This window comes from Sporothrix schenckii, assembly GCF_000961545.1.
Source record: "Sporothrix schenckii 1099-18 chromosome Unknown Cont41, whole genome shotgun sequence".
Classification (NCBI taxonomy): domain Eukaryota; kingdom Fungi; phylum Ascomycota; class Sordariomycetes; order Ophiostomatales; family Ophiostomataceae; genus Sporothrix; species Sporothrix schenckii.
This window is the reverse complement of record NW_015971142.1, coordinates 1,187,838-1,215,521: the sequence shown is the minus strand read 5'-3', so window position 1 is coordinate 1,215,521 and position 27,684 is coordinate 1,187,838. Positions and strand designations below refer to the sequence as shown.

General features: G+C 57.3%; 9 protein-coding genes across 9 annotated transcripts; 6 read left to right on the top strand and 3 right to left on the bottom strand.

Annotated features, from left to right (window-relative positions):
• Positions 1-528: 528 nt before the first annotated feature.
• SPSK_06960 (C6 transcription factor) lies at positions 529-3,717 on the top strand (the record flags this gene model as incomplete). Its single annotated transcript, XM_016733630.1, has 3 exons — positions 529-935; positions 1,051-1,091; positions 1,190-3,717. The coding sequence occupies 3 exons, from the start codon at positions 529-531 to the stop codon at positions 3,715-3,717; spliced, it is 2,976 nt and encodes a 991-aa protein (XP_016590701.1).
• Positions 3,718-4,911: 1,194 nt separating this feature from the next.
• Positions 4,912-6,378, top strand: SPSK_07489 (acyl-CoA thioester hydrolase; the record flags this gene model as incomplete). The annotated part of the gene is made up of 1 exon (XM_016734151.1): positions 4,912-6,378. The coding sequence occupies one exon, from the start codon at positions 4,912-4,914 to the stop codon at positions 6,376-6,378; it is 1,467 nt and encodes a 488-aa protein (XP_016590700.1).
• Positions 6,379-6,468: 90 nt separating this feature from the next.
• On the top strand, positions 6,469-6,820 carry SPSK_08139 (uncharacterized protein; the record flags this gene model as incomplete). Its single annotated transcript, XM_016734781.1, has 2 exons — positions 6,469-6,517; positions 6,555-6,820. The coding sequence occupies 2 exons, from the start codon at positions 6,469-6,471 to the stop codon at positions 6,818-6,820; spliced, it is 315 nt and encodes a 104-aa protein (XP_016590699.1).
• A 667-nt stretch (positions 6,821-7,487) lies between these two features.
• On the bottom strand, positions 7,488-8,807 carry SPSK_07568 (uncharacterized protein; the record flags this gene model as incomplete). The annotated part of the gene is made up of 1 exon (XM_016734227.1): positions 7,488-8,807. One exon carries the CDS (start codon positions 8,805-8,807, stop codon positions 7,488-7,490), a length of 1,320 nt encoding a protein of 439 aa, XP_016590698.1.
• Positions 8,808-12,522: 3,715 nt separating this feature from the next.
• Positions 12,523-14,946, bottom strand: SPSK_07086 (aarF domain-containing kinase; the record flags this gene model as incomplete). Its single annotated transcript, XM_016733755.1, has 1 exon — positions 12,523-14,946. One exon carries the CDS (start codon positions 14,944-14,946, stop codon positions 12,523-12,525), a length of 2,424 nt encoding a protein of 807 aa, XP_016590697.1.
• A 743-nt stretch (positions 14,947-15,689) lies between these two features.
• On the top strand, positions 15,690-16,791 carry SPSK_07694 (cytochrome c heme-lyase; the record flags this gene model as incomplete). Its single annotated transcript, XM_016734351.1, has 2 exons — positions 15,690-15,836; positions 15,892-16,791. 2 exons carry the CDS (start codon positions 15,690-15,692, stop codon positions 16,789-16,791), a joined length of 1,047 nt encoding a protein of 348 aa, XP_016590696.1.
• Positions 16,792-17,589: 798 nt separating this feature from the next.
• On the top strand, positions 17,590-19,530 carry SPSK_10747 (uncharacterized protein; the record flags this gene model as incomplete). Its single annotated transcript, XM_016737040.1, has 1 exon — positions 17,590-19,530. The coding sequence occupies one exon, from the start codon at positions 17,590-17,592 to the stop codon at positions 19,528-19,530; it is 1,941 nt and encodes a 646-aa protein (XP_016590695.1).
• A 363-nt stretch (positions 19,531-19,893) lies between these two features.
• SPSK_10748 (uncharacterized protein) lies at positions 19,894-21,585 on the bottom strand (the record flags this gene model as incomplete). Its single annotated transcript, XM_016737041.1, has 1 exon — positions 19,894-21,585. The coding sequence occupies one exon, from the start codon at positions 21,583-21,585 to the stop codon at positions 19,894-19,896; it is 1,692 nt and encodes a 563-aa protein (XP_016590694.1).
• Positions 21,586-25,064: 3,479 nt separating this feature from the next.
• On the top strand, positions 25,065-27,457 carry SPSK_07094 (uncharacterized protein; the record flags this gene model as incomplete). The annotated part of the gene is made up of 5 exons (XM_016733762.1): positions 25,065-25,506; positions 25,581-25,592; positions 25,667-25,793; positions 25,896-27,018; positions 27,089-27,457. 5 exons carry the CDS (start codon positions 25,065-25,067, stop codon positions 27,455-27,457), a joined length of 2,073 nt encoding a protein of 690 aa, XP_016590693.1.
• Positions 27,458-27,684: the final 227 nt, after the last annotated feature.

Sequence of the window (27,684 nt, the reverse complement as noted above, 5' to 3'; positions counted from 1 at the left end):
TACGGAGGCCACAAAGGGACGCAGAGGCTCTCCGCTCACTTGCAAAGCGGAGCACGGCGCATTCTGAGGCCCCGGGGCGCCTAGGCTTGGCCGGTGTCAACATCACTGGGTCACAAGGTCATTGGATCATTGGAATCACCCATCTCACCCCCCCTCTGACCATCCAACCTCCCCAGGACTTGTCACAAGGAAAGCAATACGCGGGTGCAACATTTGGTGACGAAACTGCTTTGCTACGCAACAAAAAAAGAGGGGCCAGATAGTGTCCGTCTCACACCCTGCCTTTCCCATTTCGCATTTGGCTCCTCCTTGGAGGGTGAGGTGACGGTGGCATACGCCCTCGACGGAGTGCATTTTTGGAACATCGACAACGGACTGCTGGTACCGACTGCCGAGGGGAAACGGAGACGCACACCAGACCGAAGCGGCTGTGCTCTGTATAAGCCTTGTCTAGTCTCGGGCTGGGGGACTTTTTTTCGTTTATTGGCTTTATTTTTTTTTCTATATTGGATTATATTCACGTTATCAATGGCAGGCGAAAAGACAGGAGCGACCAACACCGACCTGCCCGACCTGCCCGACTCGCCCGACCCGACGCCCCCGAGACAGCGACAGCGCGTGGACCTGGAAAGACCGCATAAGATACGCAAGACCCACGGCGATATCCACGGCGATATCCACGGCAGTACCCACGGCCACGTGGAGAGGCTGCGTGCATCGCACGACTTCCGCGAGGATACCCGCGAGGCTGCAACATCATCAGAGGCTGCGATAAGCAACGAGGACGGAAATCGCAGCCGCATCCCGAGCAGCGAGGACCTGGATCTGGATCCGGACCTGGACAGCCTGGACCAAGACCAGAGCCACCGCAAGGGCGAAGGCGTCCCGACCACGACGCCGCGCAAGCGGACCAGAGACATGGACCAAAAGATATCGTAAGTTGGTGTTTGAGATGGTTTGAAGTCTGTGCGTGGCGTAAATGTCGACACTTGTCCACTATCCTGTGGATTGTCTCCTGATCTCAGCCTTGTCTAACCCCTTGCTTTGCAGATGTGAGCTCTGCAAGACACGCAAGGTCAAGTGTGATCGTGGTACGTGCACCCAGGCATTGTCCTTGTCCTCTCCATTGGTATTTCACATAAACGCGTCCCATATCACGGACGTCCCTGTGCTCACACCGTCACCGCAGCCGAACCCGCTTGCTCCTGGTGTGCGCGTCACAACCGCCAGTGCGTCTACCTGAAACGGCAGACACCGGGCAGCCGCACGCGCATCAACGCCGAACTCGAGGCCAAGGTCAACCGCATCGACAGCTTGCTGCGGGCGCTCGGCCGGCGCGTCGAAGAGCACATCTCGCAAGACCATGCCGCCGATTTTGAGCGGCGGAGCGCAGCCGCTGGTTCGGGGCGTGGCGCCCCCGGCAGCAGCAACGACGATGGCGTCTCACCCTCGTTGGGATCGCCGACGGCCGCCGGCAGCAGCATCTTCCGCGGCGGCGACGACGACGCGCACTCCAACGCCAACTCGGGCACGCCCAATGCCTCGACGGGGAACAGCAACAGCAACGGCAACAGCAACGGCAACAACAACAACAATCAGACGCCAGGGGCCGTGGCACTGCCGCCGCCCATGACATCATCCGGCATGAGCATGATCTGGCAGAGCGGCGGCGCTGACTACGACGACGACGCATCGACCCTGGCTGGCGGAGGCCTTCAGCCATACCAGAGCCAGCACCGCTATGCACCACCATCCACGCCCTTCCGTACTCCGAAACCGCCGACGGCCGAACTGCCGCCCAACGACATGCTGTACACGCTCGTCGACCTCTTCTTCAAGCACTGCAACACGTGGTGCCCCATCTTGGACCGCAAAACCATCTTCGGGACCTTCTTTGGCGCCACGTCCCTCGAAGAGCCCGACCGCGTGCTGCTGCATGCCATTGTGGCCACGACGCTGCGCTTCTCCAAAGACGCCCGCCTGACGCCCGAGGCCCGCGAGTACTACCACACCTCGTCGAGCCAGGTCGTGCGGCTGTACGCGATGGACCACATCACCGTGCCGGCGCTGCGGGCGCTGGTGATTGTCAGTCTCGACGAGTTTGGCACGTCGAGCGGGCCGCGGGCATGGAACCTGCTGGCCATGGTAGCGCAGAACGTGCGGCAGCTCGGACTGTGCGACGAGGTCAGTGTCTACCTGGCGCCGTCGCCTGTTGACTTGGAACAACAACAGCAACAGCAGCAGCAGCAACAGCAGGCGGCGGGGGACAGCGACACAAACGCGTTGTCGTCGCCTGGTCCCCGCCCCATCCACCAGAGCAAGCCCGACTCGTGGATCGAGGACGAGGGCCGGCGCCGGTTGTGCTGGGTCGTCTACCTGCTGGACCGGTATGCGACCGTCTGTGCCGCCACGACGACATCGCTGACCGGCGCGGGTGGCGGCTTTCTGCTCGACGACGCGGCCATGCACCGCTTCCTGCCCTGCTCCTACGATCTCTTCTCCCGAAACGTGCCCGTCGAGACGCGCTCGTCCTACGTCTGGTCGGACCTGGGCAGTGAGTATGCTGCTGCCGCCGGCACGCCACACATGCCGCACATGCCGCACATGCCGCCGTCGACGCCGCTCTCGGAAACGGCCTCGTCCATGGCCAACAAGGCCGAGCACCTCGGCAGCTTCTCGTACCACTGCAAGCTCCTGCGCATCCTCAGCCGCATCCACGACTTTTTGCGCCAGCCCGTCGACATCAACTCGTCGGCCGACATGGCCCGCTGGCGCAACACGTACCAGGCCCTCGACGCCACCCTCGACGGCTGGCTGCGCGGCCTGCCCAGCGAGTTCAGCAAGATCTCGGCGCTGTGCCACTCCGACCCGGCCTCGCGCGTCGCCAACTGGTTCATGCTCCACAGCGCCTACGTGACGGCCGTCGTCCGCCTGCACGCCCCCGCCGCCTACCCGACCGCCCGCTCCACCCTGTTTATGCCCTCGCAGTACGCCGTCCAGCGCTGCCTCTCGGCCGTCCACTCCCTGGCCGACATTGCCCGCGACCTGCGCGAGGCCAACGGCCTGGACCTGCTGGGCCCGCCCTTTGCCTTTTCGCTCTGGATCGCCGCGCGGGTCTTGCTGGTGCATGCCTCGGTCCAGGAAGCGCCGGGCCAGAGTGCGGTTGGAGGGCTTGGAGGGGTCGGCAGCGGCGGCGGAAACGGAAGCGCTGCCCAGCCGCTCGATAGCCACGCCCGCATCGACTTCTTTATTGAAACTCTCCGCCATGTCGGCCGCCACTGGGCCGTTGCCAACCACTACGCCGCCACCCTGGCCCGTGTCGCCCAGCGCGGGCGCCAGGGTCAGATCACGTTTAGCAACATGCGCCGCAGCGCCTACGACCTGCTGGCCCTGACGTCCACGTCGCGCCAGTCTGGGGCCGAGCCCATGTCGACGCAGGTGACGTCGCTCTGTGAGCTCGACAACATCGACGTCTTTTCCTTCTTTGTGTATCCGCGCATGGTCGACGACGACGACGGCAGCACCACCGCACGCGCATCCATGTCGGCCTCCGTTATGGCACCCTCCATGGCGCCCAGCATGTCCTCCCTGGGCAACACGAGCAACCCCGGCAGCAGCATCGGCGGCCTCGGCATGAACAATGTTCTCCGGACGCCCATGCCGCCGTCCGTGAGCATGCTGCCGGGCAGTCCGCACCGCGGATCGTCTGTGTTTTAAAGCGAGTGGAAGTAGGGGCTGGTGCGTGAACCTGTCATGACGATTGAATGTTTTGATTTGTCTCTTCTGCACATGAGACTGTATATGAGCGATGTACATGATTGCGTTTGATTTGTACACTGTATCTACGATGTATTTATGCGGATCGGGGAACTTTTACGTTTACTGAGCACAAAAGGGTGCCACGCCATGTCTATGAATGGAACATAAGTTTGACTGCAGAATAGGAACGCCAAGTACACAACAACGAGCAGTAGACAACTGCGGTGACGTCTGCGGCTAGGCACTTGTTGTTCTGCAAAACATTGTCGTTCGTGATAGGGGAGGTGCAGAAAGAGGCGGACGACACGTATCGCCGGCGTATGAGATAAAAGTCAAGCTTTCGCTTCACCATATTTTAAACTGACGAGCTATCTACTAACATTGCAAGACCTTTGCAAGCTGCTGCAAACTGTGTCGCTTGCCTGGTTTTCTGTGAGGCCGTATGTTTACTCCCCAAAGGGCGGTGATAGCTGGAAATATTGGCCAAGGCAAGCGGTCGCCTTGCAGCCTGCCATTTCGTTGCAGGCGGTGCCATGACTCTGCAGCACGCTGTAGTCGATCCGTCCCCTGGGCAGACCGGACAGATAGCGATGGGTGTCAAGATGCGCGAATGTAAAAATAAAGTCAAGATTAAACAGGAACATCCGAACCAAAGACGACAGTCACGAGGGAAGGAGAGCGTATTCTTCTGCTCCAGTCGTGACAGTCGTCACTTCCACTTACACCACAAAAAAAACGCAATCCGTTTTGGGAAAGAATGGGAGCAGCGCCAGTCACATGACTCTACAGAGAAAATCCCTTGCTTAAAATACAGCAAAATACCGTGCTACATACCCTCTCTGTACAAATTGTCGATACCCAAAATAACACACAAGCTGATACTCTTTGGCCTTGGGTCGAAACCAGTTCATAGCATTATCGCGCTTCCTCAAACTATGCCCGCATCGGGGAACTTCGCGGAGACCGGCGATTTGGCGGGCGTCTGATTGGTGGACAGCACACTATCGGCTCCAAGTGGAGGTCTTCCCTTCACAATTGTCGTGGACGTTGACTTTTTGGTGTCATTTAGCACCGGCACCTCCGTATTCCAAAACTCGTGGATTGTGTTCAGCCAGCTCACAGCTATACAGACACAAGATCTACTACAGAAAAATGGCCTCGCCAGGCACAGCAGCCAAGCGGCTGCTGTCTGTCTTGCGTGCCCGCACCCCGCGGCCGTCCACTCGAGCTGCAGTTCGACTTCAGCTTGGCCCCTCCTCTTATCCCTCCTCTTACTCCTCCTCCTCCTCAACACCGCGGTGCCGCCGGTGCTTCACGACGTCGTTGCCACGGCGCACCGATGGCGTGTTTCGCGGCTTGACCGACACACGGCTGCCCATGCCGTGGATCGAGGCGCTCCGGTTGCAGCAGGACGGCCAAACAGTCGGATCTTCGGAAACCAGCGGCGAGGAGCGTGACTTGACACCCAAAAAGATGACGGACAGCTACCACCGCGTCGTGCTGCCGCTTGGCCAGGACCCTTGGCTGTCCGATACCTACATCAACTCGTCGGGCCACATCCGCCTCGGCACCATCTTCATGGACCTCGACGCCCTGTCGGGCATCATCGTGTACAAGCACACGGGCGGCGGCGTCACGACCGTCACGGCGGGCGTCGACCGCATCGAGCTTGCGCACCCGCTAACGGAGATCTGCGACCTCGAGTACAGTGGCATGGTCACGTACGCGGCGGGCGGCAGCAGCGCTGAAATCACGTGCAAAGTCGCGCGCGCGCGCGGCGAGGGCGAGCCCAGCCGGCCCGAGGATTTGCTGCTCACGTGCACATTCACCATGGTCGCCCTCGACCCCCTGACGCGCAAGCCGACGCCGATCCCGCGGCTCGTGTGCGAGACGCCCGCGCAGGAGGCCTTGTTCCAGGCCGGTGCCGCCAAGGCCATGGCCCAGCGCGCCGAGCGCAAGACGTCGCTGCTCGAGGTCGAGCCGGACGACGAGGAGTCGGCGCTGATCCACCGCATCTGGCTGCGCCAGATTGAGTACCACGACCCGCACCGCCCGCTGCGGCAGCCGCCCAATGTGCTGGCCATGGCAAAGACGCAGCTGTCGACGGCCGCCATCATGCAGCCGCAGTACCGCAACCGGCACCAGACCATGATTTTCGGCGGGTACCACTTGAAGCAAACGTTTGAGCTGGCTTTCTGCTGTGCGGCGTCGTTTGCGCACGCGCGGCCGACGTTTGTGAGCGCCGACCCGTGCACGTTCCGGAGCCCCGTGCCGGTGGGCAGCGTGCTGTACCTGACGGCGACGGTGGTCTACACGGACCCCGCCGTGGTGGAGGAGGACGACGCAAGTGGCGGTGGCGACGGCAGCAGAGACAACAGCCCACCGCTGACGCGTGTCCATGTGCGTGTCGACAGCAAGGTGCGCGAGATGGAGCACGGCACGGCACGCGTGACGGGTCAGTTCCACTACACCTTTACGGTGCCCAAGGACGTGCGTGTGCTGCCCAACACGTACGAGGAGTACATGCGGTACATTGACGCCCGTCGTCGTATGCGGGCCAGCGGCAAGCGTCCGCCGGCAGCACGGGACAACCAAGAAGGGGTGAATCTGACGGAATAGATGGCAAAGGAACTGGGCACAGGACGGTGTTAGCAAATAGACGTTTTGTAGTTTGGGTTGCCAGTGCCGTAAAATGCATTTACCATAACAATGTTCATACCACAGTGCGAAGGCCGAGAATGCCCTGCAAGTAAAGCAGGTATGAAACGATCAAAAATATACACCTCCTGTACCAGTTGCGGAATATGAGCAACAGGAGGATGACACTGGCCGTCGTGCCGTCGACCAAGTGTTTTTTTACCAGAACAAGAGACAAAATGCAGGCAATCAAAGCCATAGGGGCGGCCAATTTGCGCCGAAAGATCCTACCACGGCGCCGAAAGGTCCTATCGTGCCGGTCCCTTATGGCCTCGAAGAGCGCTACGGCCGCGTAGACGACAATATACAAGGGCCCCATATTGCTGGCTGGTGTGTGAGCTGGATTTGGTCCGATGTATTTTGATTTGATTGTGATTATGTTGATATCCTACTTTGCATCTATTGAGGGTTAATCATCGAAAGTTTGACGGGAAACGACTGGCAGAAATAGATATGAGATGAATTGTATTTGTAGTGAAGAAGAGAATATGACTTTTTTTTATTGTCGCTGTTAACATTCGTCTTCAGAACCTTGTCTGATAAACTGTCATCACCGACGGTCGTTGCAGATTTGAATTTTACGCTTCGGAGCCATGTGCAAGTCGTCCCATGTTGGACCCTCACTGATGAGTGAGGTAACTCACCAACAGCACCTTCTCATCACAGCCTTACTCAGTACTGTCATTGCATGTATCTTGTCACATGGTTTAGTGGTTTATCAATAAATTTCGTCAAATCTTCCATTCTTGCCATTGCAAAGTGATATTTGGCAAGGTAAATGATAATTATTAAGTTCATATGTTGTTCATATGTTGTTCATACTTTTATGAAGCAAAGTATTTTGGACGCCAGTATACCCATGAATGAAACCCTTGTAAATGCCATATCCAAACAAAACAGTAAAAACCCAATCGATCCCAATGACCTTGTTGTTCCCAAATTCCAAATATTAAACTTTTATTTGATACGTGCCCTTGTTCTCGTTCATTCATGAATGCAGTGATAGATGGTCCCCGTTGTCGGAGATGGTGTTACATCCGCGAACCAACAACCGAACCGGCCGGCACGAGGATGACAGCTTCGTACCGCCGTGCCAGATCCGCCGTCGCACCAAACTCGACGGGTGGCGGGAAGTGCCCGCGGCGAGGCGCGTCGTGTTCGTAAATGTCGGTGAGGCCAACACGGCGGCGCAGGACACGACCGCCGTAGCGGGGATCGGCAACGTGGCGCTGCAGGCCCTTCTCAGTGTAGCGGGCCAGCGGATCGGCCCAGCCGGCGTGCCCAGCCGACTTGCGGTCGGTCTGGGCACAGGCGCGGCATGCGTAGCCGCGGTCGACGGGAGTTTCGGCCGTAGGCCGCACGGTCTTGTTGTCAAGCGCCCAATAGGGAGCGGGGATGACAGCGGCGTAGCGCAGAGGGTCGGGTCGGGTAGAGTTGCCGGGTGTAGGAGAGACGGAGAGGCCGCGCTTGCCGGAAACGACAGGTCGGCCGCGGACGGTGGAGACGCGGTCCACCTCGGGTGTGGTAATGTTTCTCAGGCTCGTGCTCGAGCTGGCTGACGAGCTGCTACCCTCGTCATCCAAACCCGCGGGCTCCTCAGCCGCATAGACCTCCCGCCGGTCAAAAAGGTCAACCGGTTGTGTTAGGCGCGCCAGCACGCCATACCGGCCGGGCGGCACGGTAATTCTTGTCAGGGGTTGGCTGTCCAGCAAATCCTTGTGCTGCTGGTGCAGCTGAGGCAAGTGGTTACCGGCAGCGGCAAAGCGGGCCACGGGCAGGTACTCAGGCAGGGAGCGGAAGCAGGAGTAGCATACGCGCTCGGGCGCCAGCAGGTAAATAAAGTCACCATAAGGGACGTCGCTGCTGATGTCGCCCGCGGCTTCACGCTGGCGCAGACAGCTGGCGCAGGACGTAGTGCGCAGGCACCTAGCGAGAGCGCGGAGTGAAATTTGTGAGGAGTTTGTCGGGGAAGGGGGAGCCAGGCGGACGAGGGCACCGAGGGCTCGGGGGAAGGCGGCCACGGTGGCAAAGTCGGGGAAGCTGTCAACAACAGCCGCTGAGGCTCGGTTGCAGTTGCGCAGGGCCACGAGGGCGCGGATGTCCGTCTCGGCCAGGTCGTCAACGATCTGGTGCATCAGCTCAAGAGGGAGCACGCTGAGGCGGCCCATGTTCCACTTCGCCGGGAGCTCGTTGGAAGGCGTCAGGATCTTGGCGGTGGCCATGGAGCCGTCATCACCGAGGAAGAAGCCTGGGCGGGGGCAGCGGTAGCCAACATCCTGCCACGAGGCGACCTCGGGCGTGGAAGTGGATGCGGAATTGGCGGTCGTCGTTGATGCTATTAAGGCGGCCATTGTGGTGGTTGTGACAGTTGGCGGTGTTTAAAGGAGAAGGAGAGGGGGGAAAGGAGGCTATTTGTCGTTATTGATCCAAAGCCATGAAGCGTATAGAGGAAGGAAAGAGGGCGACGAGGTAAACAGCAAACGAGGAAGGAGCAAAGGAGTTAATACGGAAGCTGGAAACAACAAAAAGTCAACAAGATGCAAAAGACACAAGAACTGAGCTCAATGTCGTCATGAAAACTCGTGTCTTTTCCGGGAGCCCATTGCTATATATCCCTTTGGCTTCCTCTCACAAAACATAAAACATAAAGAAGCGAAGCAACAGGCGAGGCAAAAGTCTCGTTTTGGATACACTCCCCCGGACTTTTCGTGTTAGTGGCATATTGGGCGTGTAATTGTGTGACACACCCCTTGAGCTTTCCTTCTTTGGACAGAGAACCAGAGAACCTACACGCCCCTCTGGCACACCTGATCCATATCTGAATTTTCTGGGGGTGGGTCTGGCTGTGTCATTTTGCCTTGGCCTTGGCGGCCGGGTCTTGGCGCCAGCGCCGATGGCGAGAACAGCGAGTGACCCAAAAATAACTGTTCAGTAGGGAGTAATTACAGTGAAGTTTGGTGACTGTTAGGCCTGAAATACAGCACTCGTTTCCTTGAACTCGTTCTCGCGGTGTCTCGCCTCCTCTCTTTTGATTCTTTCACAACAGAAGTGCCTTCTCGCACATTCCGCCTCTCAGTATTTCTTTCGTGGTGCTCATTTCACCATTTCGGAAGCACTGGCCGTGTTCGAGTTAAAGGTAATTGCCCTTGCGGGCTTAAAGGCCTGGTTTACAAGATATGTGTGTGCCGAGAGATTGTGGAAGGCTACAGGCGTGTTAGGGGCTACACAGACGCTGCAAATACTGGAATGAGCGTAGAACACTGTGTCTGGACAGGAGGTTAGCCGAAACTCTCGGCTCTAACATCCCGTTGCGGTGGCCTGTCGTCTGTAAGGTCTGCAACGCGTATGTCTTCTTTGCGGCGCTTTTGCATCACTTCACAGGGCATTTGCCTAACCTTACACTCATACGCTCACCTTTGTCCCGCTGTTCTTTGGTCGTGAACATTGTCTCATGGACTTTCACCTACCTCCTCACCGTTTCTTCCTTGTCGTCTGTGTTGTCATTCCCAATGCAGAAAAAATGTCCCATATGACTTCATTCCGGACGCACATGATCATACCCATGTTCTCTTTCAACGGTTGATTGACCTCAGAGGCTCGTCTTTGGACAATTTCGGACCCATTGCCTGGCATGCGGGGAGACGGTGAATGGAGTATCGTGTTCAGATTTGTTGTTCTTGTTCTTGTCAAGATACTTTGTATGATGTACCCACGGTACCTCACTGGGAGAGACAAGTGCTCATTTGGTTTTCGATCACGTTCAGCGTAGAGTGGATTCAACGAGCGGGGCAGTCATGTACCGGAAAATAAAAAATAATAACCAAAAAACAAGGGAATGATGAAATAAGAAAAGCAGGGGTTCGAAAGGGCTGGATGTTGCAAAAGTGTCCAGTCTCGGCTTCTTACGAATGTGTTGGGGGGGCTAAATCATTCACAAAGTGTCTTGCAAGTATCTCACAGCCTGTTAACAGTGTGAGATATCGTGACATTTTACGAGTCAAGACGTGCTTTTGCGGGTTTCAGCGAATGGGCCAGAACATGGATGACCACAGAAAACGTGCTGATCTTGCATTGAGCCTGACAGAACAAGTCACTGATTGTGATGTGTTTCTTTTCATGTCTTTTGTCGTCCATCTCTGAATTGTTCTCACATAATGATTACCCCATCGTGTCCGCTCTTCACACAATAATACTTCGTACATTTATGACAACTAGCACGAAATGCACTGTGTGACCCGGCACGGAAAGAAGATTCTCATCGGTCAGACAGGAGAACCAGAACACGATGAGTCGGCATCACGTTGCGAAGAAAAGGGATATAAACAGTCAGAAAAGTCTTGGAAAAGGCTTAGCATCACGTAAAAACAATGCATGAACAGCGACGAATGGCAACGGATTGCAGCCAGTTGAGGTCCGGTGCTGGCCAACAGAGGGACGGGCCCAGAAAGCCAAGCTTTCCAATGTCCAAGAACGTGACGACAGCAACAAACGACATCAAAGACTGAAGACAATTGCAAGCCCAAAAAACTTTAGAAGGACGGAAAGGATGGTCAGGGGATCGAGGCGTTGCCAAGAAAGCCGGTGGAGATCTAAGGAAGAGCATCGAGAGGGCGAGAAAGCGGCACTGTGCCATTTATGACAGTGGCTGTGTGTGTTTGGCCGCCGCTGAAATAGATTTTTCAGTGGGCTCCTGGGGCGTGCCGAGAAGCCTACAAAGTAAGCCCTGAAAAGTTTGGTATTTTGGGAGCCGCTCCATGCATTCTGACTGTGCACGTGGAACCTCTAGAAGCTTGGAACAGCGACATGATTACAGAACCATTGCAGCGCAGCGGCAGCTCAGCGGCAGCTCATTGATAGCCCTAGAATTCGTCAGGAACCAGTCACATATGGTGGGCCTGCTGCAGTCAGAACTGTCGCACACCGCCTGCTCGCACTGTACCACGAACCATGCATTCAGCATTCCCCCTCATCAACACTCGACCCATTTTACGTAACGGTGGCACACACCTGACCTGTAAATTCTGTGCAAAGTCGCCGCGAGTTGCCTGCACTGACTGCACCCCCTCCCGCCGGTGGCCGCCAGTGGCCGCCAATGGCCCGCAATACGGGCGCCTCTTTGTCAAAACATGCAAAGTATGACATGCAATAACCACTTTTTTGCATTCTATTACCCCCTACTTAGGTCATTACATGCTCTTTTTGGCCCTGAGCAGACTTGCATGTCCCTGTCCGTTGGCCATCGTGATTCCGTCTCTGTGGTGCAGTGGGCATTTGGGCTTTGCTGACAAGCGGTTGGTCTCGGCATTGGCACGCCAGACGGGCTACGCTTTGCGAATCAATTTGCAGGTCTTTCGAGGCAGGCAAGGTAGGCTGTGTTGTCCAGGGACTTATTGACGACGTTGAAATTTTGAAGGCCATTGTTGTTGTTGATCGTCTTGCGCCATCTGACGCCATTTTTGTTTTGCTTTTAGTTTTTCTTTATTATTTTCATTTCTTTCTAAAACGATGCACATTGTAGTTTTATATTATTATTAGTTTCACATTTCTTCTCTGCTCCCCCTTTATCCCGGCTACAGGCACACCTGCACCTGTCCAAACATGACATCCAGTTGCATCTTGCAGAGACGCAGACACGTGTATGACGACTCGCGGACAACGGGGGCCGTCATTGAACTTGAGCTTGAGCTCATACGCTTGGCATCTAGACTTTGCATTGCTTCAAAACAGACACAGGTACAGGCACAGTTAATTGCCCATCGTATCGTTTGTATGCACCAATGGTACCGGTCTGTCGTATTATGGTCTTCGTATATTCTTGTATATAATCCAGTGCAAATGATCCTTTAATACTCCCGCTCCATGACGTCTATCAAACACCGGCTGGTATGAAATCTCTGGTATCACTTCCAGCGGCAGGTCTCATCAGCTTGCGATCCGATCTCGATCTTTTAAGCTGCCCGTAGGGCCGTCCCTGGGCTTGTCCTCTTTTTTTGCATGGTCAAGCTTTTGCTCAACTTGGCTGCACATCACACTCGTACAGCCGTACACCGTAATCACGTAGCATAATCATACATTCGGCGAGAGCAGATCGTACTTGACACACCGCTCCACGTCCTCCACGCTCGCCTGCAGGAACCGCCGCGTCTCCAGTCCGACCCAGATCCGCAGCATGGAGAAGTCGCCCTGCTTCATCATACCGGCGCCGCTCTGCGCGCCAAGCTGCCGCAGGATGGGCAGCGACGCGCTCAGCAGGTCCGTGGCCGGGTCGAGGCTGCGGCCGATGCCCTCGAGCAGCAGGATGGAGATGACAATGTTGACAAAGTCGCCCTCGAGCCGGACATGGTGCGAGCGGACCATGCCCAGCACCTGCTGCAGAATGTCGCCAATCTTGACGTTGCCAAGCGCGAGCGTGCGGCTCTTGACGGACAAGACCAGGTGCTGCATCTTGAGCGCAAAGACTTCCTTGTCGATGACGGCCTCGGGCTGGCGGCAGCGCTCGCACATGAGGTGGCCGGCCTTGTACCCGTCAAACTCGGCGACGGCGCGGAAAAGGTCCAAAAAGTTGGTTCGGTTGGTCTCGTTGAGCTGTGTCACCAGGCCCGTGTCAATAAAGATGAGCTGCGGGTGGAAGCCCTCGGCCTCGATCTTGGCCAGCTCCCTCTCCCACGCGGCCACGTTCTTGCCGTGCCGGTATGGCCGCAGACGCTCCAGCACCTGCTCAGTGACGTCCAAACCGCCGGACTGGCCGGAGGCTCCAGAAGACGAAGACGAAGACCGCGACGCAGACGGAGACGAGGCCGATTGAAGTGGCCCCGTCAGAGACAGCTCTGGCTTGGCCGACTTATAGAAGCGCACCATAATGTTGCCCGGGTGGAGATCGGCATGCACAAAGTTGTCAAGCAGCAGCATGCGCAAAAAGGCGTCCAACCCCTCCGAGGCAATGTCGTGCTGGAACACACCGCCGCCATTCTCCATAAAGTCGGCCAGCGGAATGCCTTGCGCGAACTCCTCCACGAGCACATTGCGTGTCGTAAACTCGGTGTAGGGGAACGGGAACCACGCCGTCGTGCGGTCGCGGAAGTTGCGCCGGAACATGGCCAGGTTGGCCGCCTCGATGCGCAGGTCGAGCTGCAGCTTCATCATCTCGCCAAACTGCACGACCTCGTCGGGCAGCGACAGCCACTCGATGCCCGGCACCGCGTTGAGAAGAGAAGCAAAGAAGTGCATGATGCGCAGGTCGCGCCGCACCGTGCGCTCGACGCCGGGGTGCAGCACCTTGATGGCCACGTACGACGAGGGCACGCGCTGGGGCGAACTCTTGAGCAGCGGATCGACGTGTCGCCGAACGTTGCTCTGCACCTTTTCGCGCACGGCCGCCAGGCTTTGGGGGACCGAAGTGGCAGACGAAGCGTAGTCGTCGTCGCCGTAACCACCCCGGCCAATGCCACCACCAGCGCCGCCCTCTTTCACATGCATCACGTCCACGTCGCCAGGGACCGCCAGGTCGGGCCGCAGCTTGGCCTTGTAGACCTGCGCTATCGCGCCCACGCCCAACGGCTCCTCCTGGAACTCGGCAAAGATCTCGTCAAAGGGCCGCCTGTCAAAGGCGGCCTCGACCGTTTTCTTGGTGGTCCGCAGCGAATGGGCCGGCGCATTGGAGTGCAGCTTGGACATGATCTCGCACAGCTCCTGTGGGAAGATGTCGGACCGCGACGCCGCCCATTGGCCCAATTTGATAAAGGTTGGCCCCGCATGCTCCATGCTGCTCACCAACATGCCGTACCACCACAGCGCGCCGGACCGTTCGCCGTCGCGGTCGGGCTGCCGCTGGCCGACCCACAGGACAGGCACGGCCACAATGACGGGCACAAAAAGGCAGCTTAGCTGCAGGAACCGCAGGCCCGTGCATAGCGGCTCCCATACAAACATATCGAGAATCCGCACGATGTAGTGCAAGGCCGACATGATGCGGCCGTCGCCGTCGTGGACGTGAGCGCGCTTCTTGTCTATTTCTTCCCGGGACACATCGAGCATGCGGGACTCGGTCGTGTATCCGGTGCCGGCATTGTCCTCTTCGCTGAGTTCGACAAAGGCCGCTGTGCCGAGGGCGGCAGCCGTACCGCCGTGGATAGCTGCCAGGAGTGTGACGCGGGCGCGCCTTGTCCGTTGCTGTCCGCCATTCCACTGTCCGTAAGACTGTCCATTCGGATTTGGTCCTTTGCTACTATTGCTCTCCTCCTTCTTATCTCGTGCTCTCGAATGATGCGACCTTGAGTGGACCACCCTGCTCCGGGAAGACTCCCATACGGCTCGGCGCGCCGTGCTGTGAAGTAATCGTAAATGGTGTCGTGCTGGCGTGCATGCGCAAGCAATTGGTAGTCGAGACGCCCGAAATCGGAGCATTGACGAGTGAAGAGGGAGTAGTGAGTGTGGGAATCCAAGCGGAAGAGTCGTCAGCCGGGCGGCCGAAGTGGCTTGGGGCAGCCTCATTGTGAGGTGTCAGGGATCCAGGCGAAGCCCCGTGAGGCGGATTGAAGAGAGCGAGAGAGAATTGGGGATTGGATGATCACGGCAGCATGGTCAAGCGAGGACGAGAACAGACGCAGAGACGGTTGTCAGCGTACCTCTGCCGCGAAAGTGTCGTTTTCCAAAAAGACAAGTGGTGCGTCGTATTTCAGCGAGCGGACATCAACAAAGCGCTAGGTGCAGTTTCGGCCATCGTGACGTAGTTGCAGCGAACCCAGCGGGGGCTTACGCTGACATTGGCGTACCTTTGTTAGCGCCTCTTGCCCAATCCAGTCTTCATGTGATGGTCGGGTGGGGCCGGAATGCTCCTAAAGACGAAAGCAGCGAGGCAGCCAAAAACTGCCACCTAAAAAAAAAAAAAAAAAAGGACAATTCGATCGCTTTCGGGCGGTGTCGGGCGGCAAATAGCGATAAGCCGCGCAAAAGAGGCCTAGAGAGGCACCGTGTAATACGGCAACAGCGGGGCATTAATAGGGAACAGACACCGAGACAAGGCGGCAGCGTGCTGATAAACAGCGCAGATCCATTGCCTCATTTTTTCTTTTCGACCCATTAAAAAGTTGAAGCAGGCATATTTGAAAAGACGACGAATGACCACGTCTTGCGCAAATCGACAGCAACAGTGATCTTTGAACTAGCCTACACCCAATTCAACGCCATTTCGCACGCATACCTGTCCAAACAGTCTCGACACTCTCAACATCACAATGGGCTGGTTCTGGGCTGATGCCACGCCGACGGCAGCTCGGCCTTCTGCCTCGTCCTTCTCTGCGTCTTCTTCTGCCTCGGCCTGCCCTGTCAAGCTGCCAGCATCACATCCGCCCGTCGCGGGCGGCAATGCAGCAACACCACCGGTAAGAAGACGCGACCTCTCATTTTCTGGTCAACGTTCCTCGCTAACCCTCCCAGCGCGGCTGCCCCATGCACACGGCCACGGTCGACGCCCTGAGCGGCAACAACATCTCCCATCCGACCGCAAAGTCGTCGTCTTCTACCTCTGCAGCCTCGCCGCCGTCTGGCTGCCCCGTCCCTCACGCCCAACGCGGCGGTGCCACATCCGCCGACGAAGGCGCGTCCACCCTCTCCAAGCTCAACCCCCTCAACTACATGTTCCGCGACCTCTCGCAAAACCGCGCCCCCAACCAGACCGTCGCTCTGCCGACAACCCGCGACGAGTCCACCATTCCCCGCGGCGACGGCGACGGCAACTGGGAGTACCCGTCCCCGCAGCAAATGTACAACGCGCTCCTGCGCAAGGGCTACACCGACACGGACGCCACGGCCGTCGAGAGCATGGTCGCGGTGCACAACTTTTTGAACGAGGGCGCCTGGGCCGAGATTATCGACTGGGAGCGCCGGTTCGGCCGTGGCCTGGCCCGTGGCTGGCAGATCAGCCGGCGCGGCGAGGAGAATGCCGAGCAGGCCACGCAGCAGCTGGAGCGCCAGGAGGGCAGCGAGTGCGCGCCCCGGCTGGTTCGCTTCCAGGGCCGCCCCGGTGAGATGACCCCGAAGGCGGCCATGGTGCAGTTCCTGGGCCGCATCTACCCGTCCAAGTTTGCGACCGAGCCGCCCTTTGACCGCCACGACTGGTACGTCGCGCGCAACGTCAACGGCCAAGAGAAACAGGTCCGCTACGTCATCGACTACTACTCGGGAGAGCCCGAACCGACGGGCGAGCCGGTCTTTTACTTGGACGTGCGCCCGGCCATGACGCCCTCGGGCGCCGCCGAGCGGCTGATCCGCTGGGGCGGCGACGTCTGGTGGCGGGCGTCTGGCGGTGTTGCGCGGGAGGGCGGCCGGTCGGAGTAGGTGACGACGAACACCCGCAACAGGGTCAAGCTGCACCCTTGAATCGAGGACGACATGACTTCATCAGCGCATCTTTTTTATCCCTTTTTTGTTTTCCTGTCACGTTTGGAGATGGATTTTTTTACGATATGGGTTTGGTTTTGGCTGCAACGGGCATTATCTATAGACTTGGCGGCGTATTTTTGTATTCTTTGCTTTGTTTTCTTCCTGCATATTTGCATAGTCGTACTGACGCGATGGCTTTTTGACATTCGACGTACGAAATAATATACTCTCCTATTCTCATATTTGAATATCCTCTATTAAGATCACCTAGACTGATCCCCTGCTGAAAGCCGTACACTAGTCGCTAATCTCTTGCTAATGGCTGGCTGAAACTCCCCCGGACAAGTTCTAGAAATTCAGTGTAGATTGCGCTAATCTTGTCGCTAGTGGATGGCATAAGGCTGTGATTGATCAGAACGACGTCAATTGTGTTTGTTTAATGGGACATAATGAGAGCGAAAAACTTTCAACGACGTCCTTTTTCCTAACATGATACCAATATGACTTTCTACGAAAGTAGTCTTTGCTCTTTCAGATGAGCCGCAGGGCGTCTTGTATTTTGGACGACCGTTGGTGCACGTGACCCTTATCGAGCTTTGTCGATCTACTTTTTTTCCTTAGCGCCCTTTGAGTCTGCATTTCTCTGCCAGATTTATTGACTTTCTCCTTTGTCTTTTACATTTGTGGACGGCGACAGGGACATCTCGTCTTTTTTCTCCCGTCTCCTTCCCACGATACGACCCAACCCCAGCCATGGTTTTTGATCGCCCCACGGCCCCGACCCCGTCGAAACTGCCCCCGCCGCCTACGCGCCCATCCATCGCCCAGACTGTCAAGGCCGCCGCCGACCCGGGCTATACGCGCCTGCACATCACCCCCTTTGACGCCGACTTGTTGAGCGTGGTCGTCCCCGCCTCTGCACGCCCCAGCGCCCGCAACGTCTCGTTTCACAGTCTGCAGACGTTCCCCGAGAAGCGGTACGGGTTCGTTGATTTGCCGACCGAAGCGGCCGAGAAGCTGCGGCGAAAGCTCAACGGCGCCGTCCTCAAGGGCGTGAAGCTGCGCATCGAGCCGGCGAGGCAGTCGAATCAAGAGGCGGAAGCGGCAGACACACGTGCCACTATGTGCAAGTCGGACCTGACGTCGGACGAGCGGCAGCGCAAAGAGGAGGAGCGCGCAGCGCGCAAGGAAAAGAAGCGTGCCGACAAGGCGCGGGGCAAGACGAGTCGCATCCCGACAGAACGTGAGGAGGTGGTGGGCGTGCAGCTCGAAGCCGGCCGGCAGGTGAAGCGCGGCTGGACCGAACCCGAGTCGGCGGCCGAGTTGAGCAACAAGAAGACCAACTGGAGCAAGGACAAGAAGGACAAGAAGGAAAAGGGCAAGTCGACGAAGAAGCGGGCCGAAAAGTCCGAGTACACAGACAAGCCTGAGTGCTTATTCAAAACGATCCTCCCGGCCAACAAGGTGGCCATGCCGGCTGTTCCCACGCCCAAAGACGGCGAAGAAGAGGTCGACAGCCGGGCGGCACGGCGGGCCCGGAAAGAGGCAAAAAAGGCACGCGAGGTGGTCGTGCACGAGTTTGCCAACTGGACACGGATTCCGACGTTCCTGAAGAGTGGCGGCGCCGGCGGCACAAACGCTGGCAACGCCAACCTCGAGTATGTCGACGGCAAGGGCTGGGTAGATGAGGCGACGGGCGATGTGGTGCAGCCGCTCAAAAGCACGCGGCCCGTGACAGTGAAAGGCGTAATCACCAAGGAAGCACAGCTCGCAAAGCGGGCCAAGCTGGATGCGGTGGCAGCGGATCGCGCCAGGGCCTGGAAGGGCGATGAGGCGAGCGAGAGCGAGTCCACTGGCTTGGGCTCGGGCTCGGAGACGAGCAGCAGCGGCAGTGATAGCTCGGAGGAGGATGACGATGACGACGACAAGGACGAGGACGAGGTGTCCGACCCCAAAGACGAGCCTGTTCCTTCGGCCGAGGAGGTGACCCTGCTATCACCAACACGTCCACGCTCCTCTGGCTCTGGCAAGAACCTCATGATCAAAATCCCACCGCCGCCAACGTTTGCGACGCCATCCACCCCGGGTCCCAAGAAGGAGGTGCACCCTCTCGAGGCGCTGTACAAGCGCGCCAAGCCGGAAACGGACGCAGCCAAGCAGGCAGCAACGCCGTCGGCCGGCAAAGACAAGGAGCAGCCGTTTAGCTTCTTTGGCGGCATGAACAACGACGACATTGAGGACGAGGAGGGCGATTCCATGGACGTGGTCACTGTCGAGAACAGCAATAGCAAGGACAACGAAAACGAAAACGACGACGCTGACCCCCAGCCGCCCATGACGCCGTTTGGCCGGGCCGAGTTTGAATGGCGGAATGTGCGCAGCGCAGCGCCGACACCAGACACGGCGCATCCGAGCCGGATGACGAGCAACTTCAAATGGCCGACACCAGGCGGTGCCAGCGACGATGAGGGCGAGGATGACGGCGCCGCCGACGATGACGACGACGGCGACGAGGACGAGAAAGTGGATGGCGACAAGGACCAGAAGGAAAAGGCTGCCGGCGAGGGCGACTTCCAGAGCTGGTTCTGGGACAACCGCGGCGATCTCAACCGGTCGTGGAAGCGGCGGCGCAAGACGGCGGCCAAGGACAAGCGGTACCGCGAGAACCGGGCGCGGGCTGAGCGGGCAATTTAGGCTGTTTTGGCTGGTCTCGTTTCCATGTTCTTTTTCGTTTCTTCTTTTCTTGGTTTGTTTTCACGAGTATTTCGTTCTTACAGTGTATTGTCAAGCATTTAATCCTAGACTAGGCGTTCATTGTTTTATTATTGCATTTACCTACATATCCCATGTACCCTTTCCATGCATATTTCCCAAAACACCGTTCAGACTACAAGCAAACGAGAACGAGTGATCGATGTGTCTCTTCAAGATAAAATAAAAGACAAAGGGGACAAAAAACCAAAAAAAAAAAAAAAAAAAAAAAAAAAACAAGAAGATGAATCAAAATAAATGGCACACACTAGCCACACAAGGCTACAAACGATAAATGAGAGAAAATCAAAATATGTCGTGGCCAGGTATTGTGATCGGCGAACAGACCGACTCCCGTGGCAGGACGGCCATTGCAGGCGACCGGACGACCCCGTGTTGTGGAAGGCGCGTAGTCGTGTCGGCTCTGTCAATGGGCACGGCCTCTGGTGTGCCTTCAACGCCGACCGCATCGACAACGGCAAGGCGAGCCTCTAGTGCCTCGACATAACGACGCAGCCGCACCGGGTCCTGTGTAAACTTGAGCCAGTTGCGGTCCTCGTCGCGGATGCCGACCTGCTCGCCGCTGGCCACACATGTTCCATCGACGCCCATGCCTGTCAACCGCCCGCCTTTGCCCCTCCGCCCGAGCGACCACCAGCGGTTCATGACCTCTGTGTTCGGGTCCTCGCTTCGCTCCTCCATGTCAACCATCTCGACCCAAGCCGCACGACTGTCTCGCGTGTCCCTTGTGATCCCATCAGCGGCTTGGTGCTGTGGAGGCTGGTGCGCAAACAGTGTCGAGAATCGGTGGCTGCAGCGACTTTCGGCGCCAGGCCCGCCACCCCTTCGACAACGGCGGCCGCTCTGGATCAATTGCGTGAGGATGGCCTTGTCGGTCGGGGAGTAGGCTCCGTTGTTTCCGTCCCGCCGCCGACGGCACCGTGCCGATGTAGCAATGGCCAATCCGGCGGCAGCCGCAGTACACACCACCAGACTGGCGACCAGCCAGGCCAGCGTACGCACGTCCCAGATCGGACCCCCGCCGCCCGGATCCGGCCCAATCTCCTCGACACCCACCTGCATGGCCGCCTGGGCGGCTGCGAGGGTGACCGCGGCCGTGCACGACAGCACGCCCAGGAGGGCGAGAACAACCAAGATCCAAAAGACGCGGCGCTCGCGGCGGACCGCAGCCACGCGACGGGCGGCGTCATCGGCCGCCTGGACTTCGCTCAGCGAAATGTGGCGGAGGCGGGGACCCCAGCGGATGGAGATGGAGCGGGCGAGACTGGGCGGCTCATTGTACGTGCTGTTGTTCGCGGTATGTCTAGTGATGCTGGCCTCGAGGTCGCGGTCACGGTCGATGTTGCCATCGGAAAAGGCGTCTCTCGTACCATTTGAGAGGACCCGCTGCGCACGAACGCTGGAAGTCAGTGTGTTCTTTTCCTTTTCTAGCACGCCGTTGCTATTTTGTGTTGGGGTGTCGTCAAGGACACTCATCGGCCGCGGCCAGACAGACAGTGTCGGCGAGATGGGACCCAGACTGAGGTGGGTATTGGCCGCAGCATTGCTCTGGGACTGTTGGGGCGTGGTAGGACGGCTTTGCTTCTGTCCGGGACCGTTGTCGAGGTCCTCTCGCATTGTGTCGTTGTCACAACCATCACCAGCAACACCGGCACCCATCGAACCAACGGCAGTGAGTGCCGGTGCCGACGATGAGGTTGACATGGGCCGTGGCAGATTGCCTTTCGATCGACTCATGGCCAGACGTGCGGTACTGTCCTCATCGGCAAACTGAAACAGCTGCAGAGCCGTGGGTGTCGGCGAACGGATGCGGTTGCGCTCGAAGACGAGGTTGAGGTCACTTCCTGGATCGCTGTTGTTGTCGCGATCTGCCCGGCTGCGATGCCCGCTGCTACTTTCGGGACGCGGTGAAACGGGCCGTAGAGTGCCTGAGCGACTGGGCAAGGAGAAATTCTGTACGGCACTGCAGCCGCCCATAGTGAGTATATGACTGTAGACGCGAAGATAGTTGTTGGGTTTATTGTGGTGGTCCGAAAGCGACCGACGGTAGTATTGGTGACGTCGCAAGAGCGGCGAGTCGCAATGACCTTGAGAAGCCTCTTTCCTTTTTTTATTGTGCTCGCCTGGCTGTCTGGTTGTCTGGTCAAATAATTACTTTGAGAGGAAGGCAAGATCGGGGGTGAGCGAAGCACTTTGTAAAGATGCAAACAAGGAAGGAGCGACTCGAGGTGTTGCCATGTTGGGCAGTCACGATTTGACGCCTCAAACATGGGTTTAATTCCCCGTTCGACAAGACTACGTTGACGAATAGATGACCACAAGTGCCAAGCTCAAACCGTAGTGAACTCATATTCCCTAAGTACCTTTGTTCAGTCGAGCCAAATTGAAGTCCAGATGGCAAAGTGACGGCATTTTGGCACGGGTGTGAGTGTCTAGGTGAATGGGCACCCATGATGGCAGGTGCATGACAGCCCACGTGACAGCAACGCGTCTACCATCATAGTCATGATGTGTGCAGCAGTGATTCTGTTTTGAAAATCAGCATTTAGGCAGCCCGCCGACGGATTTCAGTGTCATGACGTGCTTCCTTGCCCATGGAATCATACAAACAAGCGACCGGAAACGAAACAGCATCCAGTCGACAGCAGACGGAGGATGGAAGACAAAGGGTCCGGACGATGGCCACGGCACAGAAAATAGAAGAAGCTGCCAAGACTCTGCTATCCAGGAAAGGACGTTGATGATCGCAAACAGAAGAGCACGAGGTGGTGGGTGGACAGCATGAAGGCGATGTTTGGCGAGGTGAACGTCTCTGGGTGAGCATCCGCCTCACATCGACAACATCACTCTCTCTCGTTCCTGGTAAATACATCGATCATTTGAAGCGTGGACTAAAAGAAACTACGAGCCGTTGATTTTCATAGTGGGGGAACGATTTGGAGTGGTTTCTGGTTGGTGTTGATGCTCGTGGTGCGTAAATCGTTTGATAGGATTTCAACCTGAGAGACCTTGTATTGACATGCAAAAGTGCAAACATGCAGAGCTTCATACATTTGCAGTTGCACTTATCTATTTCAAATTAACGCTTTGGACAGCAAAATAAACAAGTGAGAATGGATGGTATCTGTGTCGTATTGCCGTCCATCTCTCATTCCTGTCCCTCTCAACATCCTCGATCCTGACAAGCAATGCCACGTTGTGCTCCATCTCTGGTCGGCCGCCATTTGTTGGCACTCCATCATCGACACTGCGACCTCTATTGTCTCTGATTCTTCTCGGAGAGGGCATAGCCGACAGAGCGAGGCAGGCTTTTTTTCGTAGAATTAATCGAGGGAAGACTGACCGACAGTCCTCTGCCAGCGGTTCATCAAAGTGTGAGAGAGTGTCATAGTCCTTCCTCAGTTGGCGCGTTCGTGGTTCACTCGTCGCGTTTGCACCTCATGTTTGCGCATCGCATCATGCCGTGTGGCGGAGGCACCTGGTTTCTCTTATGAAGGCGGCCGACGAAGGGACCGGCCAGTTGATGGCCGCAGTGTGTCGCCGATGGTTTGACTGTTGTCGTCGTCGTTGGCCGTCGGCCGCAAAGGGGGATCGCCTGCAGGGGTTTTCCTTTTTTGAATGATGACATCGGTTGGCAGGGGTGCGTGCGCACGGGTCCCAGGTTACAGGGCTGCCCTCATCGGCGGCGCCAGACGTGACGATCGTTCATGGAGGGGAGGGTGACGACGAAGAAAAATAAAATAAAATAGAAGTAAAAATGGACGGGAACGTCTCACGCGACATGTCTGGGCAAACTTGATTTGAGGAAAGGATACGCCACAGAGGACACCATTACAATGCATCACCGTGAGGTCGTAGAAGGGCCGTGAACCCCGACTTTTGTCCAGGATTCCCCAGAAATCTGAACTTTTGAGTGTGACTTTGACTTTGGACTTTTTCTGTCGTATTTCTAGCGCCATTCTACTCACAGACATCATCTCGTGTTGGAAGACAGGGGTCGATATTCCCTTTCCTTCCAACGCTCCCGTCTCCCAGAACATCCACACCATTCGCCCGGATGTGCTCGATCCGCTGGCCGTTTCACTGTGCCGCCTCGCCTCCAAACTCCTGGTTGCTGGACACGGCTCGACTCGACACACCCACTTTGGACCGCTTCTTGCACCTGTCTTGCCGGCCTTCCCTCTCCATCCTGCCTCCGTCTTCCGGGTTTTTGTTGCAACATCCAGAGCATCAGCAGCACATCGCTATTTTTCCAGTGCAAGTCTCTGTTTTCCCAATTTTCCTGCCCATTTAGCCGTCTTGGGAAACGAAAATAGCACCAGACAAAAGTAAAAGTCGGGAAGAGCATGCTGCTCCTATTGTTCTCATCCATCAAGACCTGGATTGCAATCGACCTGGTTGAGCAGCAGTTTGTTTGCTGTCGAGCAATGTTTCGGTGATTGTTTATGAACGAGGAGAAGGTGATGATGAAAGTAAATAAACACGCCAAGTCGCTATGGACGCACAGCACTCTTTTTCAACGTGGCCAGCCGCCCCGTCTCATCACTTTCTCGTCTTCGACGGTCGGATTCCTGCTGGTCTCCTTGGTTGTTGTCCTTGGCCATGTGGCTTGTCTCAACGGAGTACGCACATGACTGTGCAGTGTGCCGTTCTGCTTCTCTTTTGGATTAATATGTTTTCTATTTTCTATGTTCAAGTTTTTTTTTCTGTCTCTTCCTACTCCCATTAGTCACTTTCTCGACCCCTGCCCCAGTGACGTTTTGACTTGATCTACCTCGTGCTCCTTGCCGACAAAGGCGTGTCGTGTTTCCGACCAGCTTTTGGGCGTATCGTCTTTGCCCCTTGCTCCCTGGCCATCTCAACTCGTCGGCGTTGACTGCAACACTCCATCTCACGATCGTGCTGTACTGGCCAGCGGTCTGTGTGTTTGCAGCTGGTCATTGTCCATTGTCGGGGTTCCTTGTCATTTCCCGTATCATTTTACTTCCTACAATTTCCTAGTTGGGCCTTTCCTTCTGCTTCCGCAGCTGGCCACTTCTTACACGATCCGAATGCCGATCCTCGCCATCGTCTTTCTCCTGCCCCGTCTCCCCAGACTGATGGAACTGTCTTTTCCATCCAGCGACCGCGCTGTCTTGGACGTCCCCAGATTCCAGATGTGACACTCGTCATATCACGGGTGCGCCTGGCATGGACCCCTCCTCGCTCAAACCGTAGAGAGCAACATCCGATCCCGTTTCGCGGGCTTGGCTATCCATCTTTTGGTAGCTCATTAAGAAGCTCGTTGTGCAGCGCGGTCTTCGTATAAAATATGCTGCTTCTTCCCACATCAAGTCTTGGAATCTGCTGTTATTCAGACGTTGTGTAGTTTTCCTATTCTAATTGATCTCATTTCACTCGTTCTCGTTGTTCCTATTTGTTGACATTCTCTCCTTTTCTACACACTCTCTCCCAAAATGAGAATACCATCGGCCTGGTCGGCCTTTGCGCCTGGTGCGCTGTTCTTGGGCCTCGCTGCCGCAGCACCCACCGCTCCTCTGCAGAATGGCACCGTTGCTTCCGCTTCTGCCTCTGTTTCTGCCTCTACCTCTTCTGTCTCACCCTCCGCCATGCCAGCAGCCTCCTCAGCGCCGGCTGGTCCAGACGTCGCCGTCGTGGCCCTGCCCGCAGAAGACGCCTCCGCCTTTCCGGGTCTAGGCCCCGACGGCTCGCAGCGCCAAAACTGCAACACGCCGTCCAACCGGGCGTGCTGGCAGCCGGGATTCGACATCAACACGGACTGGGAGGTGAACACGCCGACAACGGGTGTGGTGCGGAGCTACACGTTTGTGATTACAGAGGTGGACGGCTATGTGGGTGCCGACGGCGTATCGAAGCAAAAGGCCATGTTGATCAACGGTGCGTCGTCTCGCAACTATCTCTTTGCAGAGTCTCGTTCCTCGTTTGAATTCCTGCTAACAAAATTTTTATAGGCCAATTTCCCGGTAGGAACCATTTGTCGTCTCTTTTTTTTTTGTTGTTGTTTTCCAGACGTGCTGACATTTTCCACTTCCACCAGGCCCAACAATCAATGCCAGTATGTCTTCACTCTTTCTCTCTCCCCCCGCTTGCATACCACCTGCTAACGGCCCAGACTGGGGCGACACCATCAGCGTCAACGTGATCAACAAGTTGCAGACCAACGGGTAAGCCCAAACTGGAGCACATAATTTTATATGCCCGCCCTCTTCATCCTCGTCACCTCCTCACCTCCTCAACCTTTTCCTTCACCCTACTAATGCTCCCAGCACCGGCATCCACTGGCACGGTCTCCGCCAGCTCAACAACAACATCAACGACGGCGTGCCGGGCGTCACCGAATGCCCCGTCCCGCCCGGCCACAACAAGACCTACACCTTCACGGCCACCCAGTACGGCACCTCGTGGTACCACACCCACGTCTCGTCGCAGTACGCCTACGGCGTCACCGGCTCCATCCGCATCAACGGCCCCGCCTCGCTCGACTACGACATCGACCTCGGCCCGTTCCCCATTTCCGACTGGTACTATCCCAGTGCCGACCAGCTGCTCGCCCGCGTGTCCAGCACGGCCAACCCCTTTGTGCCGGGCCAGCCGGGCGTCTCGCCGCCGAGCGACAACCTCTTCTTCAACGGCACCAACATCAACCCGCGCGACCCCAGCCAGGGCGCCTATGCCACCGTGACCCTCGCGCCGGGCAAGCGCCACCGCCTGCGCCTCATCAACCCATCCGTCGACAACACCTTTACCGTCTCCATCGTCGGCCACCAGATGACCGTCATCGCCACCGACTTTGTGCCCGTCGACGCCTACACCACGTCGTCCCTCTTTCTCGGCGTCGGCCAGCGCTACGACGTCACCATCGACGCCAGCCAGGCCGTCGGCAACTACTGGATCAACGCCACCTTTTCCGGAACCCACGTCTGCGGCAGCTCGGCCAACCGCCTGCCCGCCGCCATCCTGCACTACGAGGGCGCGCCCGTCTACAGCCCCCACAACACGACGGCGGGGAACAAGGGCGGCAGCCACCCGGGCGCCGTCGGCCTGCCCACCGACCCCGGCACGCCGCCCCCCGACTCGTTCTGCGCCGACAACACCGACTTTGTGCCCATCGTGCCGCGCACGGCCCCGCTCGCCCAGTTCGAGCCCGTCGCGCGCGATACGCTGCCCGTCGCGCTCAGCGTCAAGGGCCCCCGCGTCTTTTGGTCCGTCAACGGATCCGCCATTGATGTCGCCTGGGACAAGCCCACGCTCCAGACCCTCAACGACCGCGGCTCGTCCTTTGGTGCCTTCAACACCAGCGAGAACATTATCATCCTCGACGAAAAGGCCACCTGGAGCTTCTGGCTCATCCAGAACGAGTCGCCCGTGCCGCATCCCATGCATCTCCATGTACGTGATTTGTAGTCCTCGCTTCGCTGCCCTCATCCCTCGTCCCTCGTCGTTCGCTAACGCTTCCCAGGGCCACGACTTTCTCATCCTCGGCCAGAGCCCGGCGCCCGCAAACCCACTGAGTCCCACCGCCGGCCCCGTCGAGTTCAACATGATTGACAAGAACCAACTCCGCGCCGCCAACCCCGTCCGCCGCGACGCCACCATGCTGCCCTCCTTTGGCTGGCTGCTCGTCGCCTTTGAGTCTACCAACCCGGGCGCCTGGCTCTTCCACTGCCACATTGCCTGGCACGCGAGCCAGGGCCTGAGCGCCCAGTTCGTGGAGAAGCGCTCCCAGATCCGCCAGGCCATGGACCTCAACGCGCTGAACCAAAACTGCCGCAACTGGGACGCCTACGAGCCGACGGATCCGTTCCAGCAGACCGACTCTGGGCTGTGAGCTGTGAGCAGGAGAGGAGGCAGTGGTGTCAAACGACCTGTATTTGTGCGGCCTGTATTGTACGGCGTTGGGAGGAGTCGGGGGGTTCATGGCATTTTCTTTTCCCTTATGGCGTTGCGAGCGTCGGGAGTTCTTTGGTTTTCGTCATTTTCTTTATCTAGCCGTTCATGAGTATCTTGCAACTATATCAGAAGTCATGTTATTCTTTGCCGGGCAAAGATTGCTAG